The 21815-nt window shown below is 38.3% G+C and overlaps 2 protein-coding genes across 7 annotated transcripts; one reads left to right on the top strand and one right to left on the bottom strand.

Moving 5' to 3' along the window:
* Positions 1–1505: 1505 nt before the first annotated feature.
* On the bottom strand, positions 1506–4411 carry LOC141759672 (uncharacterized). The gene is made up of 2 exons (XM_074621936.1): positions 4251–4411; positions 1506–3803 (listed from the first exon to the last, which is right to left on the bottom strand). The coding sequence occupies exon 2, from the start codon at positions 3770–3772 to the stop codon at positions 2258–2260; it is 1515 nt and encodes a 504-aa protein (XP_074478037.1). The 5' UTR covers positions 3773–3803; positions 4251–4411; the 3' UTR covers positions 1506–2257.
* A 5101-nt stretch (positions 4412–9512) lies between these two features.
* On the top strand, positions 9513–21033 carry LOC141759392 (uncharacterized). Of its 6 annotated transcripts, none has more exons than XM_074621420.1 (6): positions 9513–9829; positions 10577–10708; positions 10899–10968; positions 11813–11975; positions 12549–12705; positions 19822–21033. In XM_074621420.1, exons 1-6 carry the CDS (start codon positions 9827–9829, stop codon positions 19924–19926), a joined length of 630 nt encoding a protein of 209 aa, XP_074477521.1. In that variant the 5' UTR covers positions 9513–9826; the 3' UTR covers positions 19927–21033. The 6 variants fall into 6 exon arrangements, 4 of the variants coding, with proteins under 4 accessions (XP_074477521.1, XP_074477522.1, XP_074477525.1 ...); XM_074621421.1 differs by having other exon boundaries at positions 9513–9833; positions 10653–10708; XR_012592114.1 differs by lacking the exon at positions 19822–21033 and having other exon boundaries at positions 9517–9829; positions 10557–10708; positions 12549–13335.
* Positions 21034–21815: the final 782 nt, after the last annotated feature.

The raw sequence follows: 21815 nt of genomic DNA, 5'->3' as shown, positions 1-21815 counted from the left end.
GAGCCTGCAAGGCACCAGACTTCCATGAGGGAGAGAGAAAGAGGCCATCTTGAAATGACCCTGCTTATATCTGCTCTTAGCAGGTGAGGCCAATCTCCTAATGAGAGGGGAGGGGCCAGGCAATCAGGGGAACTGACAGAGGCAAGCAGGCAGGCCAAGACAGAATCATACTGACAAGGCCGTTGCACAATAAATAATAAAAAATAAAAAATAAAAAATAAAAAATAAAAATGAATACATAAATATGCCATTAAATGTAGCAAAATAATATTACAAATAAATGTAGCCATTAATTAATTGATAAAATGTGAATGTGAATTTGTTTATGTATTAATTTCCTTATTTATTCACTCTTCTGTTTATTTTTCCCTTTTATGAATTCATTTATTTATTTTTTAATGTATTATTTAATGTATTATTTATTTATGTATGTACTTTTGCATTTACCGGCAGCCCCATCATTTGCATAATGAGACAGAAAAGCACAAAGAAATGTAAAAAGAAATGTATGAAGAAAAGAATACAGAAATAAATAAGTTTGGTGAAATAAATAAAATGTAAAAATAAAATGCAAAAGGAAAATTATTCAGACATATATAAATAAAGTAAATAATTAATTAATTTAAACATGAGTGCATGAATAAATAAATATTATAAAAACTTCAAGCACAAATTAATAAATAAAATAGAAATAATAAAATATATAAAAACATTAACAACGACAAAAACATAAATGAATAAAAGGGAAAATTAAATAGAAGAGTAAATAAATAAATATATATGAATAAATAAATTAATAAATAAAGGAGCAAATTAAAACAGATATATCAATTTATGTGACATTTTATCAATTAATAATGGCTACATTTATTTTTAATGCTGCATTTAATGACATATTTATTTCTTTCTCAAGTCATTTATTTATTTATTCATTCATTTTGGCAGGTTCCGTCCTCCATACTTCTGTAGATATAAGAGTAAATATTATTTTCTTATCCTTTGAAAAGAGGTGAAATTAAATATGTTTCTAGAATTATTTGGAGACCAAATGAAAAAAATTTAGAGTGAAACATCATCCTTGAACTCGTCATCAGTCAACTCACACAATAATGGTCCACCTCATGTATTCAACACATATACCAGTGTTTCACATTCAGAAAGAAAATATGTTTACAACTGTCTGTTAATAATCAAATGTTATTACCGGTAAATAATGATAATATTAAAAATAATCATAAGCCCGTCAGTGATGAAGGTCACATGGTTTTTCCTGCAGAATATAATTATTTATTACAGAACCAGCTCTTAAAATACCATCTTTTATAATGTCACTTTGATTATTTTGTTGATCAGCTTCAGCTTCTATATCATAACTTAAACAGATACAAGTACTTCTACTTTAAAGTCACCGAAATACAATAATGTATTTACACTGTATGTGTTTACTCAGAGTGGCAGACACATTGAACTTTTGGCAAAAAACTGAGCACCAGCAGAAAACCATATATTATTGAATATTTATTTTTATTATTGATATTTATTTATATATTTGGACTGAGGGAGAAACCTGAACAACAGGGGGAAAACTCCATGATTGATTGTATGTGATTGATTTAAGTAGAGTGTCAACTCACTTGACACTCTAAACATATGAACAATTACTTAAAGGGACTGTTTGTAACTTCTTACACGAATAAATCACCGGGGTCGGTGTCCCATGCGCGCACGCATATGCGCGCTCGCATATGTCGCATATGCACGCTCGCATATGCGCGCTCGCGTGTGGCTACGCTGTTCAGACAAGACTCCCACACAACAGGTGGCGCTGTTAACAAGAATTTCTGATTCTTACAAACAGTCCCTTTAGTATATTAGGGAGGAGACCTGATCACCAGGGCTTAAATCAAATACAATGAGTGTCCAAATCATTTGCATATCTTTTGATATCGTGGGAGAATATGCAAACTCCATACAGCTGGACAGGTGGACCTCCACCTGTCTCTGTGAGGCTGCAGTGCTAATCATTAATCACTGAGCCATTGTGCCGCCCTGAAGTCGACGGGGTACGGGAGAGGGAGTAAAGGTGGAGGTGGGATGGAGGGAGGGTGGACAGAAGGAGGAGGGATGAAAAGAGAGGAGGTGAGGTGGATGGAGGAGAGAGGGTGGAGAGGTGAGGGGGGGGAAGAAGAGGGAGCTACTGGTGTCAACACCAAGCGGCCTTCTCCACCCGACTGTCCCCGTCACGACTCTCGTTCATCTACGCTTTCTCCCTCTTCTCTTTCTTTTTCACCTCCTTGTTGAGCATTTTGGTTTTCAACTCCTCCAGCTGTGTCTGTCTATCCTCTGTTTCCCTCCTGCCAAAGAAGAAACCCCACGTCTTCTTTTTCTTCTTCAGTTTGAGACAGAGATCCTCCAGGACCTTGTTCTCGCCATGCAACTGGCTGAACTCCGTCTCCCGGCGTTGTTGTTGTTGGGCCAGGTCGTTGTTCTTGTCCCACAGCTTGTTGACCTCCGTCTCCTGGCGTAGATGTTTTAAGGCCAGATCGTTTTTCTCATCCAACACTTTGTCGAACTCCGTCTCCCGGCGTTTATGTTTTCTGGCCATGTCCTTGTTCTCATCCTGCAGCCTTTTGAACTCTGTCTCCCGGCGTTGATTTTTTAAGGCCAGATCGTTGATCTCATCCCGCAGTTTGTTGAATGCCGTCTCCCAGCGTTGATGTTTTCCGGCCAGGTCCTTGTTCTCATCCCGCAGCTTGTTGACTTCCGTCTCCAACTCTGTGTTCTTGGCCAGCTCCTTTTGTAACCTTGATTCTAAAACTGGCATGTCCAAAGGGCATTTGTCCACCAGTTTTATCTTCTCAATCTCCACCTGATTGAGTTTACTCGCCATCAGTTTGATTTGGGTCTCCAAAGCCTGTTGTTTTCCGGCCAGGTCGTTGTTGTCATCCTGCAGCTTGTTGAACTCCGTCTCCCTGCATTGATGTTTTAAGGCCAGATAGCTGTTCTCATTCCGCAGCTTATTGACCTCCGTCTCCTGGCGTTGATATTTTAAGGCCAGGTCGTTGATCTCATCCCGGAGCTTGTTGACCTCCGTCTCCCGGCGTTGATGTTTTGTGGCCAGGTCCTTATTCTCATCCCGCAGCTCGTTGACTTCCGTCTCCAACTCTCTGCTCTTGGCCATCTCCTTTTGGAACCTTGATTTCTCACACCATGCAATCAGCTCCTCGTAGGTTTCATTCTTCAGTTGAAGAGCTTCCTTGAGTTGGGAGATTTCTGCCGCCTGCCTTGAGATGATCTCAAGGTCCTGTTGATGAGGTCCAGGTTGGCCCTGAGGGTCATGTTGACGAGGTCCTTGCTGGCCCTGAGGGAAATGCTGACAAGGTCCCCGATGTCCCTGAGGGTAATGTTGGCGAGGTCCTTGTTGGCCTTGAGGGTCATGTTGACGAGGTCCTCGTTGTCCCTGAGGGTAATGTTGGCGAGGTCCTTGTTGGCCTTGAGGGTCATAGTGATGAGGTCCTCGTTGGCCCTGAGGGGCTTGTTGGCGAGGTCCTCGTTGTCCCTGAGGGGCCTGTTGGCGAGGTCCTCGTTGTCCCTGAGGGGCTGTTTGGCGAGGTCCTCGTTGGCCCTGAGGGGCCTGTTGGCGAGGTCCTCGTTGGGCCTCAGGGTCCTGCCGATGAGGTTCTTGTTCGCTCTGAGGACCACCAACAAGCTTTTGTTTTTTCTCCTTTGCATCCAGCCATTCCAGCCACTGCTCTGCATTTTGATGTTGCATCCTGTAGCAGACTAGAGATGTACAAAGCAGACTGTGGATAATGAGAGAGAAAAAACAATGAATAACATTATTATATAACAGAATAAAATAGATTATGAAATAGGTAAATTAAATAATATGGTGGTTGTGGTAATCAGATTATGGTACTGTTTACATAGTGACCTCTGACTTTCAGGCAAATTATAATTAACATATTTTTCACATTTCTTAAATAAACAATAAGTTCTCAATGTAATGTCTGTAAATGCGTAAATAGATATTATTGGCTGAAAATGATTGTGATGATTACACACACACACACAGACTGAGAGACAGTTACACAACTCTACACACACATTTTCAAATAGTTTTGCTCCAATAACGGCCCCGTACCGATCTTCATGAATAAAATCTCTTGTGTTCACATGGAACACACTGCAATATACTGCTTATACTCAAATATAGAAACTGTATATAGATACTGTAATTATATACTTACACTAGTCGTTTAGACACGTTAGGTCAACAGAGGTTGTAGATCAGACTGTAGTCTATTAAAGACTATGGTCTGTTGTAGATCAGACTGTACTGGTTTAAAGACTATGGTCTGTTGTAGATCACACTGACGTTTAGGTCTCTCTCGGATCGAGACTGTAATCGTACTGAAGTTGTGGTGAAATTCAGTTTCTAACCAGACTTCTGAGATTAAAGCCAACGTGATGTCATAAAGCCAGTTCCTGCCTGGAATATGACATAACAGTGTGATGTCATAAAGCCAGTTCCTGAACTGTGACATCACCATGTGATGACATCACTGAGCACTTTCACCGCCATGAAGGAGTGAACTGCGTCCATAGCAACGGTCTGTTATTCCTTTAAAACAGACCGTTGCTATGGACACAGAAATTGACCAATCAGAATGGAGTATTGTGTAAATAAGGTAATTATAATGTGCTGTGTGAACTACTGTGTAAAGCATCAGCATGAATACTTTATAAACCTTGTTATCTTTATAAATATTTATTAATAGTTTTATATAAAGCCTTATAAATACATTATAATTGAAGAAGAACAGACAATTGAAGAAACAAATTAAAACAGAAATAACAATTAATGTTAAATTTTATAAATTTTTATGGCTACATTCATTTTAATTTTATTTTTTTGCATTTTTTGCTAATTTTAATTACATATTTATGTATTTATTTATCGAGTCATTTATACGTGTATTTACATATGGAATAAAAGTGTGTGGTTCACTAATATTGTTTGTCTCGGGTCCTTTTTATTGACATTTTCGAAGATCTGGTTCAGCCACGGGTAATAAAATCAGTTATTGTGGAATTGTCAATATTACACTGGTTCTCTGTGAGATGTCTTTAATATAAAGTGGGGAAAAAAGGTTCGGAAACTTGTGTTTGGTGGCTTATTTCTCTGTTGTTACAATGTTAATTGGCTTTGTATTTTACATCGTTGGAAAGCCTGTTTATTTACCTTCACAATGATGTCCAACTTGTAAGGATCATGCATTTGTGGGATGAGCAGCACAGCTGATTATGTGGGTAGAGCCCAAGGAAAAATTTGCCCAAATGCTCTGCCAATTGTAAACAGTGTATTCTCCTGTTGGAATTGACTGTTGTTTTGAGTTGTTTGGTGGATTGGATGATTGAACTCTCTTTCAGTAACAGGGAACAAACAAGACATATTGTCTATTTTACACTTTATTCATTTAATACACCGTCAGGAGCCTCAGTAGCGGGTGGAAGATCCATACGCCGCCACAACAGCCTGGTCACACGTTGCTGTGGGATGGCGTTCCATTCCTCAACCAGGATTCGTTGCAGGTCAGCCAGCGTGGTTGTGTTGGTTACTCTAACACGTACAGCACGCCCAAGCTGATCCCACAAGTGTTCAATTGGGTTGAAGTCTGGACTATTGGCAGGCCGTTCCATTCTCTCTACTCCCACATTGTGGAGGTAGTCTGTGATGACCCTGGCTCCGTGGGGGCGAGCGTTGTCATCTTGGAGGATGAAGTTAGGTCCCAGATTGTGGAGATATGGGATCGCCACTGGCTTTTATTTCCTGAAAGCAAAAGAGTATTACATGTTCTTAAAAGAAAACAACACAGTTTGAACCCTCAAGACTGGGGCTTTTGCACAATTCAATCTAAAATACAACTTTTTAAGGGGATTAAATGTACATGCAAGTGTCTTGTCTGACCATTGTAAAGAAACATTTTGCACATAGAAATGGGGGAAGAAATAATGCAGGCCTGCTGTCTTGGACACAGGTTAATTCTACATAGCCGATTAACAGAGATATATGCTGCATAATAGAGCAATGGGAAATGTATAGTGTGTTAAATATAACATAGATGAAGAGAAGGGATTTGTCGTTGTCACAAAGGGGCCACATAATGTATGTCAATAAATGCATATTACTCCAGCACACTAGGTGATGCTAATCAAGCCCCCAGGAAGTGTGCCGGTCGACGATCCCGACTTTCATAGTGTCTAAATTAACCTGCAACTTCCGTGTCAGTCACGTGATGCGCTGGGCCCAAAAAGACTTTTTCCCATAGACTTACAGTGGGAAAGAGACGTCTGTAACTCAGCAGATCTTTTTTTTTTTTAGGTGAATCAACTTCTCAGTACGAACACCTAAATAGCCCTTATTTAAAAAAAAATTAAAGTTGTAAAATGAACTAATAGCTGAATCCAGAGTTATTTTCCTCGGCATAATGAACGTGCATCAGACCCACGAGACTGCGCCACCCTGCGCGCTCATGTGACATATCCGGGTTCTGCCCAAGGCCTATGGAAAGGAGGCTGGGTCATGCGTCATATCTTTGGGGGTAAAACACAAAATCTGGTCTGTACTCGCTGAAATTGAGCCAATTCCAACGCACGACCGCAGCTTCAGTTACACTGCGCATGTGTTATACCCAAAGAGCCACGTCCGCCCGTGACCCAGCCTCCGTTCCATAGGCCTTGGTTCTGCCCATGGATTAAAAGAACAGTTCTGCCCAATGTGTTTACCGCAAAGATATGACGCGTTGATGACGTGTGACCCAGCCTCCTTTCCATAGGCCTTGCTGCCTGCCAGCTTCCTGCTAGCTGTTTGCGGCTGTAATAATGGATATATTGGCTGTAATTCATCACTTTTATTGTCTTATAATACACCCATAGGCTGTATGCTGTAATCCTGTGCCGTGAATGTTTTCATGCATTCCGTTAATGTAACGTACGTTTATTAACATCTCCGTTACCAAACAACCGGGTAGTAACTAGTGAACGTGCTTGCTGTATAATGCATTTTTGCCATCTTTTAATTGAAATATAAATATAATGTAGAGCAATGGTTCTAGCTTTATTAACAGTTAATTATGGAGGACAGAACTTGCCGAAATCAGATATATATGAATAAATAACTCACATAAATCACTCAATTGTTATGCCCAGCTCATTCGAGAGCATAACAAATAAGGGAAGTCCACACAGTAACAGTTTAAATATGCAAATAAGTTTATTAAAGATAATTTAACTAAAGCAAACTGAAGTCAATAAGGGTGTAGAGTCAGTATTCAGTAGTGATGTTACGTGCTGTGCCGAGGCTTCGGAGCGTGTGTCGACTAATCCAGGAAGTGTGGGTGATGGGTGCTGTGAAACTATAGTGCTAACCTAAGATACCTTTAACATAAGGGATAACTAAATATAAGCAAAACCAAACAAACCGAGCTGGGAGCCTGCAAGGCACCAGCCTTCCATGAGGGAGAGAGAGAGAGACCATCTTGAAATGACCCTGCTTATATATGCTCCCATCAATCTCCTAATGAGAGGGGAGGGGCCAGGCAATCAGGGGAACTGACAGAGGCAAACAGGCAGGCCAAGACAGAATCATACTGACAAAGCTGTCGCACAATAAATAAAAAAAAATAATAATAAAAAATAAAATAATAAAAGAAAACAAAAATAAAAAATATGCCATAAAATGTAGCAAAATAATATCACAAATAAATGTAGCCATAAATTAATTGATAAAATGTGAATGTGAATTTATTTGTCTGTTTTAATTTGCTCTTTTATTTATTTGTTTATGTATTAATTTCCTTATTTATTCACTCTTTTGTTTATTTTTTCCTTTTATGTATTCATGTATTTATTTTTTAATGTATTTCTTTCTTTTTTAATTTATATTATATTTATTTATTTTTGCACTTATTTTTTATTTTTATTTTTAAATGTATGTATTTATTTATGTATGTATTTATGCTTTTACTGGCAGCCCCCTCATTTGCATAATGAGGCAGACATGCACAAAGAAATGTATGAGGAAAAGAATACAGAAATAAATAAGTTTGGTGAAATAAATAAAATGTAAAAATGAAATGCAAAGGGAAAATTATGCTGACATAAATAAATAAAGTAATTAATTAATTTAAAAATAGAAATAAAAATGAGTGCATAAATAAATAAATATAATAAAAACTTCAAGAACAAATTAATAAATAAAATAGAAATAAACAAAATATATTAAAATACCTAAAAAATTAACAACGACAAAAAATAAAATAAATGAAAGGGAAAATTAAATAGAAGAGTAAATAAATAAATAAGTAAATAAATATATGAATAAATAAATAAATAAAGGCGCAAATTAAAACAGAAAAATCAATTTATGTGAAATCTTATCAAGTAATTAATGGCTACATTTATTTTTAATGCTGCATTTAATGACATATTTATTTATTTCTCAAGTCATTTATTTATTTATTCATTCATTTTGGCAGGTTCCGTCCTCCATACTTCTGTAGATATCAGAGTAAATATTATTTTCTTATCCTTTGAAAAGAGGTGAAATTAAATATGTTTCTAGAATTATTTGGAGACCAAATGAAAAAAATTTAGAGTGAAACATCATCCTTGAACTCGTCATCAGTCAACTCACACAATAATGGTCCACCTCATGTATTCAACACATATACCAGTGTTTCACATTCAGAAAGAAAATATGTTTACAACTGTCTGTTAATAATCAAATGTTATTACCGGTAAATAATGATAATATTAAAAATAATCATAAGCCCGTCAGTGATGAAGGTCACATGGATTTTCCTGCAGAATATCATTATTTATTACAGAACCAGCTCCTAAAATACCATCTTTTATTATGTCACATTGATTATTTTGTTGATCAGCTTCAGCTTCTATATCATAACTTAAACAGCTACCAGTACTTCTACTTTAAAGTCACCGAAATACAATAATGTATTTACACTGTATGTGTTTACTCAGAGTGGCAGACACATTGAACTTTTGGCAAAAATTGAGCACCAGCAGAAAACCCTATATTATTGAATATTTATTTTTTTATTATTGATATTTATACATATATTTGGACTGAGAGAGAAACCTGAACAACAGGGGGAAAACTCCATGATTGATTGTATGTGATTGATTTAGGTAGTGTCAACTCACTTGACACTCTAAACTTATGAACAATTAGTTAGAGGGACTGTTTGTAACTTCTTACACGTATAAATATATATCTTTGGGGGTAAAACACAAAATCTGGTCTGCATTCGCCAAGATTGAGCCGATTCCAACACGCGACCGCAGCTTCAGTTACACTGCGCATGTGTTATACCCAAATAGCCACGTCCACCCGTGACCCATGTAACACTTAGATGTACATTTACAGCGACCTGTAAAATGCTTTTACTGTATATTACTGTGAAAGCAATGCATTCTGGGAGACAGAACGCTTGCTCCCATGATCCCAGCGGTCAAGTGTATCTTTTTGCTTGCCGCTGAGAATCTCGGGAAAATAAATTAACGGCTATTTTTCTAAGTTCTCCCGCGTATTTTTTTCGAGTTGACCGTTGAGCGCCACAGCTCAACAGCTCAACAGCTCACTCTGGCAGCAGCAGCAGCAGCAGCATCGTTGTTCTCCAGTGCAACTTGAGGAGAGACAGCAGCAGTTTGGATAAACACTTCTTATTTTCACCACCGCCAGTTCCATTTTGATCGTCAGACCAGACGAAGGGAAACTCCAGTGGTTACATTACATTACTTCATGGTAAGTCAAATTATCAAGTTGTATTGTACCTTTGCTAACACAGTGCATGTTCCTCCATGTATGTACATTAGTTAGCTAACGTTAGGTCGTTAGCTGTTCTTAGTTTCGTCTATATTTCAATACTCATTAGTATCACAGGTAACACAAATCAGTAGTCTATCTTATATTCATGTTAGCTAGCTGGTTTTAGCTTAGTCAGCATTTAAATTCTCAATAGAATTACTAATAATTATTAGTAATATTATATATAATAAGTAGCTACAATCTAAAAGGGAGACAAGGCAGTATCTATCTTGTGTTTCCAGAATGTTCAACTGTGAATTTTGCCGCCATGCATGTGGTACTAAATATGCCTTTGTTAGGCATATGAAAGTTCACCAAAACACCCCACACATCACATTTAAATGTGCTTTCCACGATTGTTACCGTTCATTTGGCAAAGTTACAGCTTTAAAATGCCATGTATATAGAGATCACCCAGATCAGAGGGAGTCCAGCTTGAGGGAAGGATGTTCTGGCATAAGGACATTAACATTAGACGGTTTATCATGCCACATCGATTTCTGTACTGTCAAATGTGACAGTTTGTCTACATTATTTTCTCACTTGAAGACTCACATTAAAGAGGGGAAACCAGTCTTATGTCCATTCACAAATTGTGGTAAAATGTTTACTGTGATGTCCACTTTTTCACCACACTTGTCAACAACACATAAAGGTTGTGTAGTTGGTAATCTTTTGAGTCAGATCAGGTCAGGTAGAGATGATGGAGAGAATACTGTTGAGCAAGCAGGGTGCTCACATGAGCATGCAGGGTGCTCAGATGAGCAAGCAGGGTGCTTCAAAGAGAGGAGAGATGTACTCATCTTGCAGGCAGATGTGAGTATAACTGATGTAGTTTATTTCAGATTAAGACATTGAAATTATTGAAATGCAATGAGTGGAGCTCAGTGGGATTTTAAAAATAATTTCTTTAAAAAGGAAAATTGATGACGACTATAGTTAAAGCATTGTTTAATTGTATTAACATTAACTTAAAATTGCAATGCCTTTATTGTCTCCTATATAGGTGTCAGACACAGCGGCGACTGTGAAGACATCCCTCACCCTTCCTGATAGCCCTTTGTTGATCATTCTAGGTAAGCACTAAGCCCCACGTTTCTACTTACACTGTACTAGTGCACATATGCAGAGTATTTCTATTGAGCCTGTCAGCAGGCAGTCAGAAGGTGTGGGGCAGGCAAGAAGACGCTGCTTGCCGCTGGAGTTGGAGTTCAGTTGTAGTGAGTTTCTATGGTTATGTCTTCTATATTGTATATAATACACACACCTTTACATTCTTATAAATAGATACTGATTCATAAACAGTTGTGCATACAGAAATGGATAAATAAATACATAGTTTTAGATGGTTAATAAATAGTTGACTCTATAATACATACACAGTGGGCTATGTTTTAGTTAATAAATAGTTGACTCTATAATACATACACAGTAAGCTACGGAATAATAATTTCTCTGATTCTTCTCTTATATATAAATAGTTTGTTTTAGCTTTTCTCTCACTCTCTTTCTGGATTAGGGTGTTCCTATAGCTTGTAAATGTGTAAATAGTTATTTTGATATTCTCCCTCCCTTTGTAGATTTTATTTTATTTGTATTAACTTTTTTACTTGATTTCTCCTTCACTGCAACCGACACAACCACTAAGCTTTATGCAAATGAGTGCGCGATGGTGTCGCAAGTATGTAAATGGCTACCTGGATACATCCAAGAGCAGTACAGTAGATGAGTAGCATCTCACATCCTGCATCAAGAATTCCTGATATCTAGCGGAGGCTTAAATTTTTTTAGAAATGTTTTCAAATATCAGTTGGAAATGCCAATACCATACAAAAACAATAACGCGGTAAGTGGCCACTTGATAATTCGTCAAATGGTCAATTTGGTATTCAGCCTAAAGCTTTTTGCATTGTGTTTCAGGTCCAATGATTTCCGACCAGCGCTGGATGGTAAGCATCGAGGGTCAGGTGGTGTGTGAAGGGGCATTGTCTGCGTTGGGGCTTGCTGTTGTCTTCACATCCTACTACAACTTCAACCTCCAATATCAGGATCACGCTGCCTGCACACTTGAATTCATACAGAGGTAAGTTTGAATTCCATATAGTCATTTGTGTCAGATGTTTGGGCCTTACAGCTATCCTTGTATCTATCTATGTGTGATAGACATACGATCAGAGAGTAGGGTATGGAGAGTTCATTCCAAAATAAGCTTAAATGATCACTTGGACGTTTGGGTGTGTATGTGTGGTTCTAAAATATATACAAGAAACATAAAAACAGTATTAGCCTTCAATAATATCATTTCATATATAAATTAATAACCCATTGTTATTAGTCTTGAATAATTAAATTAAATAGATAATTATCAAAGAGTCATCAAGTTACCAAAAACACTCAATGTTATATGCATATTCCAAAAGTGTGACACTCATAAAACATCATGCAAGTAAGCTATATTAGCAAGAAGTATTTCACCATGTCCACGTGTATCTACTCTAATATGCATTGCAAACATAAAGCATGAAAAAGAATGATTTGGGGACTTATAATAAATCAGGTATTATTTACACTAACAATATTTAGCGGTCTAATATTAGGTAAGAGGTGGTTTTATTCACATTTGTGTCTTTTTGTTTTACCTTGCTATGCCTTGTAGAAGCCGTGTCAGGATCAACCCAGAGAGAGGGACAAAGGCACGACAGGGAAAGGTGACCATCAAGAAGAGCGGGAAAATGGTTCATAAGAAAGTGACATCCCTGAATCCTCATGTTTGCACCCTCCTGCGGAAGCTCATGGATTTCGAGTGGGACTTTGTGTGAGTTTAACAATCACATCCCTGACTCTGTCTGTAGAGTTAAAATGCACACACACAAACCCTCCATATCTCACTCAATTACTGAAAATCCCTTTGTGTCTGTGTCTCACTTATTCACAATGTTATTTTTTATTTAATTTTGCTTAAAATGTTCAACCTGGCATTATTTATACGTTTAATAATTGACCATATTGAGCCAGCACACAGTATTGTTCAACAGTATGGTTCTGTCTAGTGAACCCCCGCAGTGTAACGGGGGAGGCTATTTCATTTTGAAACAGAAAAGTTACAGTATTTACTCAGTCCACAAAGTACAAATGTTTTAAGCCCGTCACTTACTCAGATACACTCACACATGAATTCATTCATTCACAACAGTATTTTTATTTGTAAGGGCTATTTTTGTATTTTTTATTTAATTTTGTTTAAAATGTTCAACCTGGCATTATTTCTATGTTTAATATTGACAATGTTTAGCCAGCACACAGTATTGTTCAACAGCATGGTTCTGTCTAGTGAACCCCCCAGTGTAACGGGGAGGTTATTTCATTTTGAAACAGAAATGTTTTTTTTAAAAGTACAAATGTTTTCAGCCCGTCACTCACTCAGATACACATACACACACACACAGTCAGATACACACACACATAATTCTTTCACAACAGTATTTTTATTTGTAAGGGCTATTTTTGTATTTTTGTATTTTATTATATTTACAATGTTCAACCTGCCATTATTTCTACGTTTAATATTGAAGATGTTTAGCCAGCACACAGTATTGTTCAATAGGATGGTTCTGTCTAGTGAACCCCCTCAGTGTAACAGGGGAGGCTATTTCATTTTGAAACAGAAAAGTTATGGTATTTACTCAGTCCATGGACTCAGATATTCATACACAGTCAAATATACACCCTCACTCAGTCAGTCAGACACACACACACACACACACACACACACACACACACACACACACACACACACACACACACACTCTGTGTCTCTTACTCACTCACAACTCATCACACTATTTTTATTTGTAAGGGCTTGAGTATTTGAATGTTTTATTTGGATGTTACTTTGATACAGTACAGATACCGTAAATTTTACAGTAACTTACTGGCGAAACTGCTGCCAGTATTTTTACTGTAATTTTTGAATTATTACAGCAAATTACTGTATGCTTTGATTACAGTAAGCTACTGTATTCTTTGATACTCGCATATGTCGCATATGCGCGCTCGCATATGTCGCATATGCGCGCTCGCGTGTGGCTACGCTGTTCAGACAAGACTCCCACACAACAGGTGGCGCTGTTAACAAGTATTTCTGATTCTTACAAACAGTCCCTTTAGTATATTAGGGAGGAGACCTGATCACCAGGGCTTAAATCAAATACAATGAGTGTCCAAATCATTTGCATATCTTTTGATATCGTGGGAGAATATGCAAACTCCATACAGCTGGACAGGTGGATCTCCACCTGTCTCTGTGAGGCTGCAGTGCTAATCATTAATCACTGAGCCATTGTGCCGCCCTGAAGTCGACGGGGTACGGGAGAGGGAGTAAAGGTGGAGGTGGGATGGAGGGAGGGTGGACAGAAGGAGGAGGGATGAAAAGAGAGGAGGTGAGGTGGATGGAGGAGAGAGGGTGGAGAGGTGAGGGGGGGGAAGAGGGAGCTACTGGTGTCAACACCAAGCGGCCTTCTCCACCCGACTGTCCCCGTCACGACTCTCGTTCATCTACGCTTTCTCCCTCTTCTCTTTCTTTTTCACCTCCTTGTTGAGCATTTTGGTTTTCAACTCCTCCAGCTGTGTCTGTCTATCCTCTGTTTCCCTCCTGCCAAAAAAGAAACCCCACGTCTTCTTTTTCTTCTTCAGTTTGAGACAGAGATCCTCCAGGACCTTGTTCTCGCCATGCAACTGGCTGAACTCCGTCTCCCGGCGTTGTTGTTGTTGGGCCAGGTTGTTGTTCTTGTCCCACAGCTTGTTGACCTCCGTCTCCTGGCGTAGATGTTTTAAGGCCAGATCATTTTTCTCATCCAACACTTTGTCGAACTCCGTCTCCCGGCGTTTATGTTTTCTGGCCATGTCCTTGTTCTCATCCTGCAGCCTTTTGAACTCTGTCTCCCGGCGTTGATTTTTTAAGGCCAGATCGTTGATCTCATCCCGCAGTTTGTTGAATGCCGTCTCCCAGCGTTGATGTTTTCCGGCCAAGTCCTTGTTCTCATCCCGCAGCTTGTTGACTTCCGTCTCCAACTCTGTGTTCTTGGCCAGCTCCTTTTGTAACCTTGATTCTAAAACTGGCATGTCCAAAGGGCATTTGTCCACCAGTTTTATCTTCTCAATCTCCACCTGATTGAGTTTACTCGCCATCGGTTTGATTTGGGTCTCCAAAGCCTGTTGTTTTACGGCCAGATCCTTGATCTCATCCCGCAGCTTGTTGACCTCCGTCTCCCGGCGTTGATGTTTTGCGGCCAGGTCCTTGTTCTCATGCTGCAGCATGTTGACTTCCGTCTCCAACTCTCTGTACTTGGCCATCTCCTTTTGGAAATTTGATTCCTCACACCATTCAACCAGCTCCTCGTACTCCTGGTTCAGGAGCTGGTAGGTTTCATTCTTGAGTTGGAGAGCTTCCTTGAGTCGGGAGATTTCTGCCGCCAGGTCCTTGTTCTCATCCCGCAGCTTGTTGACTTCCGTCTCCAACTCTGTGTTCTTGGCCAGCTCCTTTTGTAACCTTGATTCCAAAACTGGCATGTCCAAAGGGAATTTGTCCACCAGTTTTATCTTCTCAATCTCCACCTGATTGAGTTTACTCGCCATCAGTTTGATTTGGGTCTCCAAAGCCTGTTGTTTTCCGGCCAGGTCGTTGTTGTCATCCTGCAGCTTGTTGAACTCCGTCTCCCTGCATTGATGTTTTAAGGCCAGATAGCTGTTCTCATTCCGCAGCTTATTGACCTCCGTCTCCTGGCGTTGATATTTTAAGGCCAGGTCGTTGATCTCATCCCGGAGCTTGTTGACCTCCGTCTCCCGGCGTTGATGTTTTGTGGCCAGGTCCTTATTCTCATCCCGCAGCTCGTTGACTTCCGTCTCCAACTCTCTGCTCTTGGCCATCTCCTTTTGGAACCTTGATTTCTCACACCATGCAATCAGCTCCTCGTAGGTTTCATTCTTCAGTTGAAGAGCTTCCTTGAGTCGGGAGATTTCTGCCGCCTGCCTTGAGATGATCTCAAGGTCCTGTTGATGAGGTCCAGGTTGGCCCTGCGGGTCATGTTGACGAGGTCCTTGCTGGCCCTGAGGGAAATGCTGACAAGGTCCCCGATGTCCCTGAGGGTCCTGATGGCGAGGTCCTCGTTGTACCTGAGGGTAATGTTGGCGAGGTCCTTGTTGGCGTTGAGGGTCATAGTGATGAGGTCCTCGTTGGCCCTGAGGGGCTTGTTGGCGAGGTCCTCGTTGGCCCTAAGGGGCTGTTTGGCGAGGTCCTCGTTGTCCCTGAGGGGCCTGTTGGCGAGGTCCTCGTTGGGCCTCAGGGTCCTGCCGATGAGGTTCATGTTCGCTCTGAAGACCGCCAACAAGCTTTTGTTTTTTCTCCTTTGCATCCAGCCATTCCAGCCACTGCTCTGCATTTTGATGTTGCATCCTGTAGCAGACTAGAGATGTACAAAGCAGACTGTGGATAATGAGAGAGAGAAAACAATGAATAACATTATTATATAACAGAATAAAAAAGATAATGAAATAGGTAAATTAAATAATATGGTGGTTGTGGTAATCAGATTATGGTACTGTTTACATAGTGACCTCTGACTTTCAGGCAAATTATAATTAACATATTTTTCACATTTCTTAAATAAACAATAAGTTCTCAATGTAATGTCTGTAAATGCGTAAATAGATATTATTGGCTGAAAATGATTGTGATGATTACACACACACACACAGACTGAGAGACAGTTACACAACTCTACACACACATTTTCAAATAGTTTTGCTCCAATAACGGCCCCGTACCGATCTTCATGAATAAAATCTCTTGTGTTCACATGGAACACACTGCAATATACTGCTTATACTCAAATATAGAAACACAAAGATACTGTAATTATATACTTACACTAGTCGTTTAGACACGTTAGGTCAACAGAGGTTGTAGATCAGACTGTAGTCTATTAAAGACTATGGTCTGTTGTAGATCAGACTGTAGTGGTTTAAAGACTATGGTCTGTTGTAGATCACACTGACGTTTAGGTCTCTCGGATCGAGACTGTAATCGTACTCTGCATGAATACTTTATAAACCTTGTTATCATTATAAATATTTATTAGGAGTTGTATATAAAGCCTTATAAATACATTATAATTGAAGAAGAACAGACAATTGAAGAAGCAAATTAAAACAGAAATAACAATTTATGTTAAATTTTATCAATTTGTATGGCTACATTTACTTTTATTTTATTTTTTTGCATTTTCTGCTAATTTTAATGACATATTTATGTATTTATTTATCGAGTCATTTATACGTGTATTTTTGATTTTCGCAAGTTCCGTCCTCCACACTTTTGAGGTTTGAAACTGTTGACGTTTCAAAGACGAAGGCATCAGGAAATTCAATCAGAGTTGTAAACGACGACTCACTCCGTCTCCTTTACCGGGTGTCAAAATTTAAAGGACTTGTTAGCTAAATAAATAACAGGAAAAGAGAGATAACTACTCGCTGATTCTACTAAATAACTCTGATGATGTCACCAGGGTTATCTCGGTTTAGGCTTGGGAAATACAAATTTAGAAAGACTGGTGTGTTACAAACTGGATACCAGGACATTTCCAGAACAAAGTCTAACAAAAGAGGAGAAACGAGATGGAGTTTGACCTTGATTTTTATTGCTACTATAATCTGGGCATTATCACATTAATTGGTCAAAATGATCCAAAATCAAGGATCATATTCAGAGGCATGTCTGTGTGTTTTTGTTAGGTGCTGTTTTATTCAAACTATTGCATGAACATTTGTCTTTATCAGAAACAATATTACTAGAATAGAAAAAATATTACTATTATCAAGCATCTGTCATGTGTACATTTCTGCTTTACATGATTCATTTGATTCCCTCCTGGTTTTAGTCTTTATGCTTAGCTCTGCTAAACGCATCCCAGACCAACTCTGTACTGGCACAGAGATGAAAGTGACATCCATATTCTCATATGACTGAGCGTTTTTATATATTCAGTTAACCAAAGAGAATAATGTGATGAAATCACATTGTCAGATAGATATGTCCTTGGTTATCACTGGAATTGTAATCAAGCAAAGTGCAGTTATTTGTAATTGTACCATTATACGTATAATGAATGAAGACTATAAAGGACAAGACCTTACATGAAGGTTTGAACTGGCAAATAGAGTCCAGGATCGTTTTTATGTATCCTTATGCTTTTACATATGGAATAAAAGTGTGTGGTTCACTAATATTGTTTGTCTCGGGTCCTTTTTATTGACATTTTCTCAGATCTGATTCAGCCACGGGTAATAAAATCAGTTATTGTGGAAGTGTTAATACTACACTGCTTCTCTGTGAGATGTCTTTAATATAAACTGGGGGAAAAAAGTTCAGAAACTGTATTTTACATCGTTGGAAAGCCTGTTTATTTACCTTCATAATGATGTCCAACTTGTAAGGATCATGCATTTGTGGGATGAGCAGCACAGCTGATTATGTGGGTAGCGCCCAAGAAAAATTTGCCAAAATGCTCTGCCGATGGTAAACAGTGTGTTCTCCTGTTGGAATTGACTCAGTAACGGAAAAAACAAGACATATTGTCTATTTTACACTTTATTCATTTAATACACCGTCAGGAGCCTCAGTAGCGGGTGGAAGATCCATACGCAGCCACAACAGCCTGGTCACACGTTGCTGTGGGATGGCGTTCCATTCCTCAACCAGGATTCATTGCAGGTCAGCCAGCGTGGTTGTGTTGGTTACTCTAACACGTACAGCACGCCCAAGCTGATCCCACAAGTGTTCAATTGGGTTGAAGTCTGGACTATTGGCAGGCCGTTCCATTCTCTACTCCCACATTGTGGAGGTAGTCTGTGATGACCCTGGCTCCGTGGGGGCGAGCGTTGTCATCTTGGAGGATGAAGTTAGGTCCCAGATTGTGGAGATATGGGATCGCCACTGGCTTTTATTTCCTGATAGCAAAAGAGTATTACATGTTCTTAAAAGAAAACAACACAGTTTGAACCCTCAAGACTGGGGCTTTTGCACAATTCAATCATGCAGATCTAATAATATCTAAAATACAACTTTTTAAAGGGATTAAATGTACATGCAAGTGTCTTGTCTGACCATTGTAAAGAAGCATTTTGCACATAGAAACGGGGGAAGAAATAATGCAGGCCTGCTGTCTTGGACACAGGTTAATTCTACATTGCCGATAAAAAGAGATATATGCTGCATAATAGAGCAATGGGAAATGTATAGTGTGTTAAATATAACATAGATGAAGAGAAGGGATTTGTCGTTGTCACAAAGGGGCCACATAATGTATGTCAATAAATGCATATTACTCCAGCACACTAGGTGGTGCTAATCAAGCCCCCAGGAAGTACGCCGGTTGACGATCCCGACTTTCGTAGTGCCCAAATTAACCTGCAACTTCCGTGTCAGTCACGTGATGCACTGGGCCCAAAAAGACTTTTTCCCATAGACTTAGAGTGGGAAAGAGACGTCTGTAACTCAGCAGATCTTTTTTTTTAGGTGAATCAACTTCCCAGTAAGAACGCCTAAACAGCCCTTATTTCAAAAATTTTGTTTTTAAAGTTATAAAATGAACTAATAGCTGAATCCAGAGTTATTTTCCTCGGCATAATGAACGCGCATCAGACCCACGAGACTGCGCCACCCTGTGCGCTCATGTGACATATCCGAGTTCTGTCTAAGGCCTATGGAAAGGAATCTGGGTCACGCGTCATATCTTTGGGGGTAAAACACAAAATCTGGTCTGTACTCGCCGAAATTGAGCCAATTCCAACGCAGGACCGCAGCTTCAGTTACACTGCGCATGTGTTATACCCAAAGAGCCATGTCCGCCCGTGACACAGCCTCCTTTCCATAGGCCTCGGTTCTGCCCATGGATGTATTAAAAGAACGGTCCTGCCCAATGTGTTTACCCCAAAGATATGACGCGTTGATGACGCGTGACCCAGCCTCCTTTCCATAGGTCTCGGTTCTGCCCGGTTCTCCCTGCCAGCTTCCTGCTAGCTGTTTGCGGCTGTAATAGTGGATATATTGGCTGTAATTCATCACTTTTATTGTCTTATAATACACCCATAGGCTGTATGCTGTAATGCTGTGCCGTGAATGTATTCATGCATTCCGTTAATGTAACGTACGTTTACTAACATCTCCGTTCCCAAACAACCGGGTAGTAACCAGTGAACGTGCTTGCTATATAATGAATTCTTACCATCTTTTAATTGAAATATAAATATAATGTAGAGCAATGGTTCTAGCTTTATTAACAGTTAATTATGGAGGACAGAACTTGCCGAAATCAGATAAAAATGAATAAATAAATCACTTAATTTTTTATGCCCAGCTCATTCGAGAGCATAACAAATAAAGGAAGTCCACACAGTAACAGTTTAAATATGCAAATAAGTTCTTTAAAGATAAATTTAACTGAAGCAAAATGATGTCAATAAGGGTGTAGAGTCAGTATTGAGGTGTGGGTGATGGGTGCTGTGAAACTATAGTGCTAACCTAAGATACCTTTAACATAAGGGATAACTAAATATAAGCAAAACCACAAAAAAAAAACAAGCTGGGAGCCTGCAAGGCACCAGCCTTCCATGAGGGAGAGAGAGAGAGACCATCTTGAGGCAATCAGGGGAACTGACAGAGGCAAATAGGCAGGCCAAGACAGAATCATACTGACAAGGCCGTAGCACAATAAATAAAAAAAAAGAATAATAAAAAAAAGAAAATAATAAAAGAAAAGAAAAATAAAAAATATGCCATAAAATGTAGGAAAATAATATTACAAATAAATGTAGCCATTAATTAATTGATAAAACGAGAATGTGAATTTATTTGTCTGTTTTAATTTGCTCTTTTATTTATTTGTTTGTGTATTCATTTCCTTATTTATTCACTCTTTTGTTTATTTTTTCCTTTTATGTATTCATGTATTTATTTTTTAATGTATTTCTTTATTTTTGCACTTATTTTTTATTTTTATTTTTAAATGTATGTATTTATTTATGTATGTATTTATGCTTTTACTGGCAGCCCCCTCATTTGCATAATGAGGCAGACATGCTCAAAGAAATGTATGAGGAAAAGAATACAGAAATAAATAAGTTTGGTGAAATAAATAAAATGTAAAAATGAAATGCAAAGGGAAAATTATGCTGACATAAATAAATAAAGTAATTAATTAATTTAAAAATAAAAATAAAAATGAGTGCATGAATAAATAAATATAATAAAAACTTCAAGAACAAATTAATAAATAAAATAGAAATAAACAAAATATATTAAAATACCTTAAAAATTAACAACGACAAAAAAATAAATAAATAAAAGGGAAAATTAAATAGAAGAGCAAATAAATAAATAAGTAAATAAATATATGAATAAATAAATAAATAAAGGCGCAAATTAAAACAGAAAAATCAATTTATGTGAAATCTTATCAAGTAATTAATGGCTACATTTATTTTTAATGCTGCATTTAATGACATATTTATTTATTTCTCAAGTCATTTATTTATTTATTCATTCATTTTGGCAGGTTCCGTCCTCCATACTTCTGTAGATATCAGAGTAAATATTATTTTCTTATCCTTTGAAAAGAGGTGAAATTAAATATGTTTCTAGAATTATTTGGAAACCAAATGAAAAAAATTTAGAGTGAAACATCATCCTTGAACTCGTCATCTTTCAACTCACACAATAATGGTCCACCTCATGTATTCAACACATATACCAGTGTTTCACATTCAGAAAGAAAATATGTTTACAACTGTCTGTTAATAATCAAATGTTATTACCGGTAAATAATGATAATATTAAAAATAATCATAAGCCCATCAGTGATGAAGGTCA

The sequence above is a fragment of the Sebastes fasciatus genome, chromosome 21 (assembly GCF_043250625.1).
Source record: "Sebastes fasciatus isolate fSebFas1 chromosome 21, fSebFas1.pri, whole genome shotgun sequence".
NCBI classification, from domain to species: Eukaryota; Metazoa; Chordata; class Actinopteri; order Perciformes; family Sebastidae; genus Sebastes; species Sebastes fasciatus.
The sequence above is the reverse complement of the archived record's forward strand: the minus strand, read 5'-3'. Positions and strand labels throughout refer to the sequence as shown.

Bases quoted from the DNA above. Each gene is read 5' to 3' on its own strand.
- LOC141759392 (XM_074621420.1), top strand. The intron at 10,709-10,898 runs GTGAGTATAACT...TCTCCTATATAG, and splicing joins TACTCATCTTGCAGGCAGAT to GTGTCAGACACAGCGGCGAC. The intron at 11,976-12,548 runs GTAAGTTTGAAT...TATGCCTTGTAG, and splicing joins ACACTTGAATTCATACAGAG to AAGCCGTGTCAGGATCAACC.
- LOC141759672 (XM_074621936.1), bottom strand. From the start codon at position 3,772: ATGCAACATCAAAATGCAGAGCAGTGGCTGGAATGGCTGGATGCAAAG.